A 12,352-nucleotide genomic window follows, 5' to 3' on the forward strand; every position below is an offset into this window, starting at 1 on the left:
AGTTTCTTTTTGGTGGGTATCAGGAAAGCTACAAGCTAGAAAAGGCGCAGAGAGGGGCGCCTGGGTGGCTTAGTCGGTTAAGCGTCCGACTTTCGCTTAGGTCATGATCTCACGGTTCGTGGGTTTGAGCCCAGCGTCGGGCTCTGTGCTGACTGCCAGCTCAGAGCCTGGAGCCTGTTTCAGAGTCTGTGTCTCCCTCTCTCTCTGACCCTCCCCTGCTCACGCTGTCTCTCTCTCTCCTAGAAATAAATAAAACATTAAAAAAAAATTAAAAAAAAAAGAAAAGGTGCAGAGATCCTGTGGCAACGTTTGGCTAAAATGTATTCGTTGTGGGACTTTTTGTTTGGAGAAGGTCTCAAGGAATTCTGACTGGAGTTCAGTGAAATCTAGTCGAGGCTAATGTCGCCCCAGGGAGGTGCTTTGGGAAGTGCAATCACTGCAAGGTGCTTCCAACAGTTCACTTCCCAGGCGACTGGGAAGCCTGCTTAGAAAAAATCCCCATGTGTATGGGCCAAGCCCAAAGCAGCCTGGGACGTTTCAGGCTGGCACCACTCCCTCCAGCTGCTTCTGAGGCCATGCAGAGGCCAGCGCCCGGGCAGATTGACTGCAAAGTCAAGTTTGGAACCGTGTGCAGACCGCTTGCAGCGCAGAGGGCGGGAGGGAGGAAAGGGAGGAGGGCGTAGGGAGCGGAGGCCCCACCTTTCATTCCAGCAAAGTGCACAGGGCAGCGGGGATGAGTCACAGGCCCCGGCGCTCAGGTTCCCATAGGTGAGGGACTGGCTCTTCTGTCTGGGAAAGCGCGGTGCCTGTTCTTACTGGAGCAGCCTTGGCAGGGTGTCGGAGCCCTCGGTCTGCCCGGTCTGGTCTCCGGGGCCAGGGCTGGGTTCCCTCATGTGTGGCAAGAGCACTTCGTGCGCTGGGCTGCTTCTCCTTGGTGTGCAGCTCACAGGTAAGGGCTGCGGGGCAGGGAGAAGGGGGTGGGGAGGGGGTTTCCCTCTCGATTTCCTCCTTCACGGCGCACCACGCACCACAGTTAGCTCCTTGCCTGAGAAGTCGCAAGAGTGTCGTCTGGGAGCCTGAGCCACAATTGCCATTCACTTTTCATTTTTGACTTTGCCAAAACCGAGGTTGTGGGTTGTTTTTGGAGAACTGATTTTGGACAAACAGGTTTAGGTGTGTTTCAGCCACGAGTGATCCGGGCACAGAGAGGGCTTTCTAATCTCAGGTTACAAACCATTCCCCCCTCCCCCTTTTTTTTGTGTGTGGCTACTCTCAACCTCCCACTGCAGGTGGGAGCCGGCGCTGGGATTTCTGTGTGTCTTGTCTGGGACTCTCAGCAGCCCTGGGAAAGCTGAGACACTTCTGGAGAGAGACCCACCGTGATTTCGAAACAGCCCCAACAGGCACATTCTGAATGTAAATCTCATGGTTAAAAAAGTGCCACGTGGTGTAAAGTTTCCAGCGGTGGGACAAGCAGAAGCTGTCTGGGCTTGATTAATTTCAAGTTCTGCCAAAGATTAGGGACAGTATGACATCAAGGGCCCCTTTCTGGACAACTTACCTTCCAGGGGACCATTATATACACAGTACACAATATATCTGAATGCATGTCTAATTCATGCTACGGTTAGCTTTGGTTTTTGTTTGTTTCTGCTTTCAATTGCATTTGCCGACGTGTAGTTGGTTAGAACGGTGTGGAAGCGGGTACTCCCGTGAGGCTAGGGCATGGCGCTGTGGAGAAAGTGAAGAGCACCGAGAGAAGGCTCGCCGTGTGGTATTTTGAGTCACGGTTGCATGTAAGTGGGAGCATGCAGACCCAGGATGAAGTCTGAGAGCTGGGGCATTGACCTTGGTGACATGTCTCGTTCAGACATTTATTTTGGCGGTGTCGACAGAAATTCTCTTACTATGCATCTTCCTTTCTCCTCTTCTCCGTGGTAGCCCTTTGGCCTATAGCGGCTGTGGAAATTTACACCTCGCAAGTGCTGGAGGCTGTCAACGGGACAGACGTCCGGCTAAAATGCACTTTCTCCAGCTTTGCCCCCGTGGGTGATGCTCTAACAGTGACCTGGAACTTCCGTCCTCGAGATGGGGGCCCTGAGCAGTTTGTAAGTAGATTATTGTCATTGGCCCGGGGACCCCTGGTTGGGAAGATCAGCCGATCCATTTCTCCTTGCCCTTCCTGTGTGTTTCTCAGCAGCAAGCACAGGGTAAAAGTGAGAAGCAATTCTTGGGACAGAGACAGGCAGAGCTGAGAGGTCCGTCAAGGGGAAAGCAAGAGGTTCTTGGAAGAGAGCTGCGGTCGGGGCAGTGAGGCTGCCTCCCCTTTCTCAGCCTCCGTGCCCGGGCATTGAATAATAAGACTTTTGGCCGCTTCTCCCTTGTAGGTATTCTACTACCATGTGGACCCCTTCAAACCCATGAGTGGACGTTTCAAGGATCGGGTGGTCTGGGACGGAAACCCTGAGCGGTACGATGCCTCCATCATCCTCTGGAAGCTGCAGTTTGACGACAACGGGACATACACCTGTCAGGTGAAGAACCCACCTGACGTTGATGGGCTGATCGGGGAGATTCGGCTGAGCGTCGTGCACACTGGTAAGGGGGAAAGGGTTCTGGGAAGCTTGAGAGTTTATAGAAAAGAGAGGGGTAGTCTTTTGTGACGGCTGAAAGAGTAGGGAGAAGGGCTAGCCCTTCGGGTCTGGAATCTACACAGGGAGACTGAAGAGTCCTGGAGTGAAAAGAGAAAGGCTTTGTTTGGCTGTGGAAAGAAACAGAGTTAAGCAAACAGACCGCGGAATCTGTTACAGAAGTGGCACTGAGATTGTAAAAGGGAGAGGAAGCAAGTCTCTGATAAAAGGCTAACAATGGATCTGTTCATTCACTCATTTATTCACGGGATACTTACTGAGTACCTCCTCTGCGTCAGGCACTGTCCTGTGCTTGACCCGTACTATCTCACTTAATTCCTCCACCCTAGGCTGCAGATGCCCGTAGTGGTGGCCATCATATATTGAGTACCTCCCATGCATCAGGGGCCTCGCATATATTATTTAATCTTCATCTATCACATCAGTTTCTTGTGCTTTTCGTGCCCCCCACCCCCATTTTCCTAATGAGGAAGTTGAGGCTCCTAGAAGTTAAGTCCCTTGTCCAAATCCATGGAACTGATGGAATGGAATCATTCCAATGGAATCCAAATGGAATCATTTGGAACTCAAACCCAAGCATCTTTGACTCCAAAATTGTACTCTAAACTAATGCATTGTAGTGCTTGCAATCCTATGAAGGAAAACCCGGAAGCTATGCAGATAAGACTATAAAACTCAAGAGCTGTAAATCTGGGCTTGAATCACTGCTATCATTTACCAGTTGGCAATAAATCTTTTTTTTCCCTTTCCTTAGTGAGAATAATATAGCGAGGCTTGTGGTGAAGACAAAATGAGACAATAAATGTAAAAATTCCCCAAACTGTGAATTGCATCAAAAAAATTCTTTTTTGCACTGAAAATTGTAATAGCTACCATACAGTGAGTGTTTATTACGTGCGAGCTCAGCGTGGGACAATTTATACAAAATTTTTTTTTTAAATAAGAACTCAAGAAATGGATATTGTTGTCTCTGTTTGATACATTGAGGAAACTGAGGCTCAGAGAAGTTAATTACCCTAAATCACACATCTAGTAAATGGTAGAGCTGGTATTTTAACTCAGCTGTCTCAGGTGGGTGTTCTTAATGAACACATGATATTACTACCTGCGAAGTAGTAGAATTTCCTCCTTTCATTCCTAGTATCATCCTTCAGGGCTCCATCAATGGAGCTGTGTGACCTTGGAGAAGTCATTTGGATACCAAAAGAAGTAATGGAATGTCTTTGGACCTCAGTTTTCTGAATTCATCTGTGTCTAACCTGAAGGAACAGGTTAGATAGAAACACAGGCTCTTGAATGTATTGTGGTCACTACCCTGAGACTTCTAACGAAAGCCGTGGCTCTGCCCACCACAAAAATGTACGCGTACACACAATATGACACGGAATTTGTGGGCATGTGGCCCTGTGCTCTCCCCCATCCTCTTTCACAGACTCCACGCTGGGAACCTCTGGGCTAGACATTTTCTAAAGTGTTCTCTGGCTCTGGGAGTTTATTGAAGTTTTAATCAGAAATCAGGGGTACCTGGGTGGCTCAGTCGGTTAAGTGTCTGACGTCAGCTCAAGTCATGAGTTTGAGCCCCAGGTCGGGCTCTGTGCTGACAGCTCACCGCCTGCAACCTGCTTTGGGTTCTTTGTCTCCCTTTCTCTCTGCCCCTCCTCTCCTTGCACTCTGTCTCTCTCTCTCTCTTAAAACTAAATAAACATTAAAAAAAAAGAGAAAGAAATCAAACTAAAAGGCAGGAGACCCAGGCTTCACAGATTCTGCCTGGGCTAGGGACCTTTCCCTCTTGCATCATTTTATCTACTGGACTATAGTTACTGATTTACTTGCCTATCTTCCCAGTGGGCTTGAGTTCCTTGAAGGTAACATCTTTTTTGGCTCTGTATTTCCAGCGTGATGTCTGAACATAGTAGAGCCTTAATAAATCTGAATAAATGACTGGATGAATGCCAGAGGTGAGAGGGAATCTAGGAGAAACAGTTTGGGCGCTGGGTTTGGTTGGGTCAGCAATAACCTTACCCCACTAGGTGGTTCCGCTGGCTCAGTCGTTCTCAGAATTTTAGCATCAGAATCACCTGGAGGACGTGTTCAAACAGATTGCTGGGCCCCACCTACGATTCTGGAGGTTTGAGGTGGCGCCTGATGATCTGCGTTTCAAAGTTGTGCCGAGTGCTGCTGTTACTCCCGGGACCCTAGTCTGAGAACCATTAAAGTAGCCTGCATAGCTTATTGCCACTAGAGTTCACAAGGGCATACGGTAGGAGAAAGAAAAATTCCATTTAATGATGAAAATACATCCTTCTTATATCTTTAGATTTCATCGTAGTCTAACTTTTTAGAATCATGACACACTCTTTTTGTCTTTCCAGTGCGCTTCTCTGAGATCTACTTCCTGGCTCTGGCCATTGGCTCTGCCTGTGCGCTGATGGTCATAATAGTGATCGTGGTTGTCCTGGTCCAGCACTTCCGGAAAAAGCGATGGGCTGAAAGAGCGCATAAAGTGGTGGAGATAAAATCGTAAGGCCGGGCAGTTCCGGGCAGTCTCCTGACACTCTTCTATCGTGACTCTTTGTCACTTTTTAATGTCACGCATTTAACACTGTTAAATGTCACGCATTTAACACTGCGGCGAAATGATTGTTGAACAGATGTTCTTCCCTCCGAGTAAATCTTATAAAAGAATTCTCATTCACAGGATGGATAAATTAGGGTGTGATCTGGAACCATTACAAAAGCTTTCTTAATTTTATAGAGGATTTCATGACAGGCTTTCCTTATTATGGAGGATTGATTGTCTCAAAATCTGCTTATGTAAAGCTTTTCTAGGATATTCTGCACTTTTTAAAAAAAATTCTTCTAACATTTATTCATTTTTGAGAGACAGAGCACAAGCAAGGGAGGGGCAGAGAGAGAGGGAGACACAGAGTCCGAAGCAGACTCCAGGCTCTGAGCTGTCAGCACAGAGCCTGGCACTGGGCTCAAACTCATGAACCATGAGATCGTGACCTGAGCCAAAGTTGGATGCTTAACCGACTGAGCCACCCAGGCGCCCCTAGGATATTCCTTACTTTTTAATGTAAAGTGCACATTTGTAAAAACTGCTGGGCAGGCAGCATGATCAGTGCCTATGAAAGTCAGCTATGCTGAGATAAGGTGCTCAAAAAATAGGTATTTTTTGAGATGAAATTGATCTATCATAAAAATTCATCTCTTTACTGTTCACAAAGCTGTTTAACCGTCATCACCTAATTGCAGAATTTTAGTCACCCCCGAAGAAACTCCATGTCTTTCAGCCATCACTGTTTTCCACTCCCCCTGCCCCTGATAACTACTGATCTGCTTTCTGTCTCTGTGGATTTGCCTCTTGTTCAAAGGCAAGGAGAACGCGAAGTGCCCCCCAAACTGAGAAGGCACTTTGAAATGGAAAAAGCTACAGAATACAGAGTTTTATGTTGAGTGACTCACTGCCAGGGAGGATCAGGAGGGCCACCATCAGAACGGCTGCACAGCCAGTCTCCTCAGAAACCCTGCATGTTAGTATCTTACTGGTTTTAAAGGAGCTGGACGCACAGGGGAGTGTTTCCATACAGTGATCGATGGCTAACGTTTAATAGACCAGATGGCATCCTCTGTGCATTTGCAGAAAACTATGTTATCTGCACGGGTATCTTAATGGGCCCATTGAAATCCAGAACAGATTCCCTGGGCATTCTGGTTTTGTAATGTGAGCCTAGAGTTTATACATTAATCTTTTACATCTTATACATTATTCTAGAACATGTATCCCCGAAGAGGTCATCAAGCAGACATCAAGATGGGAGGTCAAAGATGGAGTCAATATGGCCAGCATTCCTATATCTATTCTGGGCATTTCATATAACTGGATAATCCTACAATGCGGCCTTTTATGACTTAGTATAATATTTTCAAAGTTCATCCACGTATAGCACTTCATTCCTTTTTATGGCTGTGTAATATTCCATTGCATGTATATACCACATTTTGCTATCCAGTCATTTGATGGACATTTAGATTTTCACCACTCTTTGGCCAACACGACTAATGCTGTTATGAACATTTATTTATAAATGGTTGTGTAGGTATCTGTTTTCAGTTTTCTTGGGTATATACCTAGGAGTGGAATTGTTGGAACAGTTACTCTGTTTACCTTTTTGAAGAATTGCCAGATTGTTTTTTACAACACAGTTATACCATTGTATACTCCCACCAGCCATGGTCCAATTTGTCCATATCCTTGACAACCCTTGTTATTGTTTGACCTTTTGATGATAGCCAAACCTAGTGGGTGTTGGAGGGTTATCCCACTGAGGTTTGGATTTGCATTTTCCTAATGACTAATGATGTTGAGCATCTTGCCATGTGTTTATTGGCCATTTGTATATCTTAATTGGCGATCTCTCTATTCAAATATCTTACCCATTTAAAAATTGAGTTATTTGTCTTTTGTGGGTTGCCCTTTCACTTTCTGCTTCATGTCCTTTGAAGCAGAGGACTTTTTAGTTTTGATGAAGTATAATTTATCTATTTTTTTCTTGTGTTGCTTCTGCTATTGGTGTCATGTCTAAGAATCCATTACAGGGACGCCTGGATTAAGCGTTAAGTGTATGACTTAGGCTCAGGTCATGATCTCACTGCTTATGAGTTCCAGCCCCATGTCGGGCTCTGTGCTGACAGCTCAGAGCCTGGAGCCTGCTTCGGATTCTGTGTCTCGTTCTCTCTCTGTCCCTCCCCCACTCGCACTCTGTGTCTCTCTCTCTCTCTCAAAAAATAAAAATAAACATTAAAAAAGAAAAGAATCCATTGCCTAGTCCAAGGTCGTGAAGGTTTATACTTGTGTTTTCTTCTAAGAGCTTTACAGTTTTAACTCTTACAGTATAGGTCTTTGCTACATGTTGAGTTAATTTTTGTACGTGGGGTGAAGTGGGAGTCCAAATTCATTCTTTTGAAGTTGCGGTATTTCAGTTGTCCCAAAACCATTTGTTTCTTTTCCTCGAGAAATATTTACTGGATTAAATAGAAATGATTTTAAGAAGCCCAGTGAGCTCCACTCTGAGGTTAGGGTTTGAATAGAATATAAGCAGTAAAGATGACTTCTAGGTCAACATAAAACTTTGTCTTTTCTGGATAAGGAATGGAATTAGAGGCAGGATGCCCACGATAAACTAAGGTTTATTTGAGTTCCCAAATTATATTCCCCTCCAAAAATATTCTGAAACCTTTAGAGGTTCAGATATCCAGGGTCATGGGGAATCATGTGTATTATTAGATATTTGGCCTTAGTGGTTTAGCTCTCTGTAAGCTTGGCTCTAGTCCCAGAGGCATGTAATTCTACCCAAAATATGGGAGAAAGTACATCAACGGAAGCTTTGTAAGATTTGCCTTCAGTTGCTTTTTTTTTTTTTTTTGCCTCTTTTGCTTCTTGACATTGGTTTCTGCTTCTTTGTTACAGAAAAGAAGAGGAAGGGCTCAACCAAGAGAAAAAGGTCTCTGTTTATTTAGAAGACACAGACTGACATTCTTAGATGGTAAGTTGCATAAATGAGTTGGTTTCTTTCCTTAGCTTTCTTGTCTGGCCCATCTCTAATGGGAACCTCCCAGATTTTTGGACTGGTAGGTGTTTTCTGTATGAAATTAGAGGAGCTGGGTCAGGGAGATGAAAGTCTTCTATTAGTGTTATGGATGGCTTTTCCCTTCAGTGTGACCCTCCTGTTGTTGAAGATGGAAAATTCTAAGATTATCTTAGGCTTTGTGGTTATATTTACCATGACCAAGAATAATAAATTATCTTTCAACATGTAAATACATATTTATTTTTTATCTATTAAAAATTTAACATGTATTTATTTTTGAGAGACAGAAAGAGACAGAGCATGAGCGGGGAAGGGGCAGAGAGAGAGAGAGGGAGACACAGCATCTGAAGCAGGCTTCAGGCTCCAGGCTGCAAGCTGTTAGGTCGGCTTGAACTTATGAACCGTGAGATTATGACCTGAGCCAAAGTCGGGTGCTTGACCCACTGAACCACCCAAGAGCCTTGATATGCCTGACATTTTAACAGGAGAACCTTTATACTATTTGGAATTGATTTCAGCTGCTTTCATCCCATTATTAGGAGGATGAATCCAATCGTAGTAGTGTGTAATTTTATTTTACCAGTTTTCAGGCTTATGCTTAAAAAGTAGGATGACTTATTTTTCATATTAGAATTTTTTTCTATTCTCTGAAGTAGGCCCACTATTATTATTTGCAAAAAGAGTCATATTTTTGTAGCCTAAAGCTTCAGTGAAAGAGCTTGAGGACTTATAAAATAGAGTTTGGAGAAAAATGATTCTATTGTAAATGCAGAAGAACAAATTTGGTATGAAAGGAAGATTTTACCAAGGGCTATTTTCTTTTAAAAACCAAGAGGATTGATTCGTGGGGCGCTGGGTGGCTCAGTCAGTTAAAAAGTCTGACTTTGGCTCAGGTCATGATCTCACAGTTCATGAGTTTGAGCCCCACATTGGGCTCTGTGCAGACAGCTCAGAGCCTGGAGCCTGCTTCGGATTCTGTGTCTCCCCTTCTCTCTGCCTCTTCCCCATTTCCACTCTGTTTCTCTCTCAAAAATAAACATTTAACCGCCCCCCCCCCCCCAAACCAAGCAGATTCTCTAACAAGTCAGAGTCATGGAAAATGAAGATAGAGATGAAAAGAAACTTTTTAAAAAGTTTATTTATTTTGAGAGAGAGAACAAGTGAGAGAGGGACAGAGAGAGAGAGAGGAAGAGAGAGAAAATCCCAAGCAGGCTCTGCACTAACAGCACAGAGCCCAATATGAGGCTCAAACCCATGAGCTGTGAGATCATGACCTGACCCAAAGACAGATGCTTAACCAACAGAGCCACCCAGGCAACCTGAGATGAAAAGAAATTTTAAGAAGCTCACACAGTCAGTGCAATGTGACAGGGTATCCTGACTGGATTGAACAAAGTAGTTGTAAAAAGATTTGGAGGGGGACAATTGGGAGTCTTGAATATGAAAATTTGAATATGGATAATATTAGGGAATTAATGTTAGTTTTCATTAGGTATAATAAAGGTATTGTGGTAATAGAGGAAAATGTTCCTATTTTAAATATATATTTATATATAATATACATTTATTATATACAAATTTATATATGTATTTATTTATATATAATAAAAGACCAAATAAATATATGGAAAATAAAGCAAAAAATGCTTTAAAATTGGGCAATGGGTGAATTCTATACACTGTCTTTTCTACTTTTCTGTATGGTTGATTTTTTTTTATAATAAAAGAGTTGGGGGTAGGGGGAGAGAAAGAGAGAGAGAGAGAGAGAGAGGAAGACATGCATGTGTGTGAGTGAGCTGTGGATCATCCATGCAAGGCAGAGCCTATGAATTAAGGACACTGAGAACTATGTAGAAAGGATCGAGAAACATCTTCTATAAAGTTGAATTAGAAGGAGAACAAGTACGTTTAAGAATATTTTCTTTCACAGTGGAGAGCACATCCGATGATATCTATGTAATTCAGAATTCCAAGTCTCTCTCTGCGCTCTTCCCACCTAAATTATCCATTTAAACTTTTGTATTTCAGGAAGCTGAAGATCCCCAGGAACGAGAACCCTAGGATACGCTGAAGTTAATGGGAGCTTTTCTTTGGCTTTACCAGTTGTGACCTGCCTTCTGACCAGCCCTGCAGTACTTAATCACCCAGAAGCAGCACCTCTCTGGAGCCAGCCTAGGCCCAGGGCTGTCTTGAGCAGACACCGGGAGACTCCCACACAGTCCGTTCCTAAGGTTTTATTTAATTTCAGAGCGCAAATATTTTTCAAATGCTCATGAGCTTTTTATACCGAGAAGCTACATTTTTGCCCTTAAACATTCCTTGTGGATTACTAATTGTATGCACACCCATTGGTATCAGGTGAGATGAAAGCCATCTTGTCTGTTGTGCCATTTTCTTTACTGTATTCGTTTCTTTAGGACAGCACTCTTTTTAAAAAAGCATTTTTTTAAATGTTTTATTTATTTCTGAGAGAGAGAGAAAGGCAGCATGAGCAGAGGAGGGTCAGAGAGAGAGGGAGACCAAGAATCCAAAGCAGGCTCCAGGCTCTGAGCTACCTGTCAGCACAGAGCCCGACATGGGGCTCGAACCCATGAACCGTAAGATCATGACCTGAGCTGATGTCGGACGCTTAACTGACAGAGCCACCCAGGCGCCCTTGGGCGGTACTCTTCCTACGGAAGTTAATGTGTTTACTGTTTCCTTCTCACTCCCAATTAAAAGGTGATCTAATTCTCCCAGCTGTTTTTGATTGATTAACAGGAAATCCTCAATCCAAACTGTTGAAGAACAGCCTGATTTTTATGGCTCTCCTTAAGTATGGGACCCATCTTGGTTTTATTGAACTGCTTTCGGTATCCTAGATGATTGTTTGTTTTTGTTGATCCAACATTTATAATTAGCACCAATCTGAATCACAAAGTAGCTAGAAGAGTTTGCATAAATGCTTATGGATTGACAAATGCCACCTCAGGAGGAATCGCTTGTCACCTTTTTTCCTTGTGGTCTGAAAAAACAACCGACGAAGCAAGTCTTCCCTGAGCAGTTACTGCCGTTTGGCTTAGTGGTCAGTTATAACAACAGAGCAAAATCTATGCTTCGTTTGGGGACTGGAATCATTAAGCAGTTACACAGAGGATGCCGAAATAGTATATTATGACTGTAAAGCTTTAGGGCTGGTGAAAATATCAACCCTAAATGATGATAATTTTGTACAGTGTTATATAAAGCTCTGAGAACTGGATGAGATTATTTATTTTTTTTTCCTTTCCTTTCCTTTCCTTTCCTTTTCTTTATCTTGTTTTATTTTTGCTTTAATTTGTTTATTTTGTGGGAGGGAGAATCTGGTATGGGCAAAGAAACACCAAAACTAATAATAAGAAATTTCTGACTTTTCCTGTCTCTCCTTACACTAGAACAGACAGCAAAGTTTACAAGTAGGCTGTGGAAAGAAAAGCGCTTTTTCAAAAGTGTTTAGCCGCCCAGTGTCTTTCCAAACTTAAGTTAGAGCAGCATTTATTCGAAAGTAGGAAACATCTGAAAGTTTAGTTGCCCCTACTCCCGCCCCATCTTTATAGGCTAATAATTTTAGTTTTCACTGGCTGAGCCCAAGATTGTCTTTCTTTTAGCAAACTGGAATGTTCAAATAGGTTATCTGTATTTAACGATGAACTTTGGATATTTTTTCTCGTGTTTTTAGAAAAATTGGTGCAATTTACATGTGAACCTTGATTCTGAATTCATTCCATACCTATCTCATTTTGCCTTTTACACTAAAAAAGTAAAATTTTAACACCCAATTTGGAAACTAAAAGTTACATTAAATATATTTGTTGTTATTATTATTATTATTTTTTTTTGAGAGAGACAGTGTGAGCTAGCAGAGGAGGGGCAGAGAGAGAGGGGACACAGAGGATCTCAAGCAGGCTCTGTGCTTTCAGTGCAGAGCCTGATGTGGGGCCTGAACTCATGAACCATGAGATCGTGACTTGAGCTGGAGTCAGTTGCTTAACTGACTGAGCCACCCAGGCGCCCCAAAACTAAAAGTTAGATTTAAGGTCTATTACTTTTAAAACACATTTTTTATTTTTCTCCATAATTCTACCTTTG

General features: G+C 43.2%; 1 protein-coding gene across 1 annotated transcript; it reads left to right on the forward strand.

Moving 5' to 3' along the window:
• Nucleotides 1-723: 723 nt before the first annotated feature.
• MPZL2 (myelin protein zero like 2) lies at nt 724-10,631 on the forward strand. Its single transcript, XM_039229361.1, has 6 exons — nt 724-949; nt 1,942-2,108; nt 2,388-2,598; nt 5,024-5,171; nt 8,125-8,200; nt 10,274-10,631. Exons 1-5 carry the CDS (start codon nt 892-894, stop codon nt 8,186-8,188), a joined length of 648 nt encoding a protein of 215 aa, XP_039085292.1. The 5' UTR covers nt 724-891; the 3' UTR covers nt 8,189-8,200; nt 10,274-10,631.
• The last annotated feature ends 1,721 nt before the right edge of the window (nt 10,632-12,352 follow it).

Source organism: Hyaena hyaena, unplaced genomic scaffold, assembly GCF_003009895.1.
Source record: "Hyaena hyaena isolate Hyena2069 unplaced genomic scaffold, ASM300989v1 scaffold_37, whole genome shotgun sequence".
Classification (NCBI taxonomy): domain Eukaryota; kingdom Metazoa; phylum Chordata; class Mammalia; order Carnivora; family Hyaenidae; genus Hyaena; species Hyaena hyaena.

Coding starts and splice junctions, on each gene's coding strand:
- MPZL2 (XM_039229361.1), top strand. CDS start 892: ATGTGTGGCAAGAGCACTTCGTGCGCTGGGCTGCTTCTCCTTGGTGTG. Junction 2,109..2,387: donor ATGGGGGCCCTGAGCAGTTT/GTAAGTAGATTA, acceptor TCTCCCTTGTAG/GTATTCTACTACCATGTGGA. Junction 2,599..5,023: donor GCTGAGCGTCGTGCACACTG/GTAAGGGGGAAA, acceptor TTGTCTTTCCAG/TGCGCTTCTCTGAGATCTAC.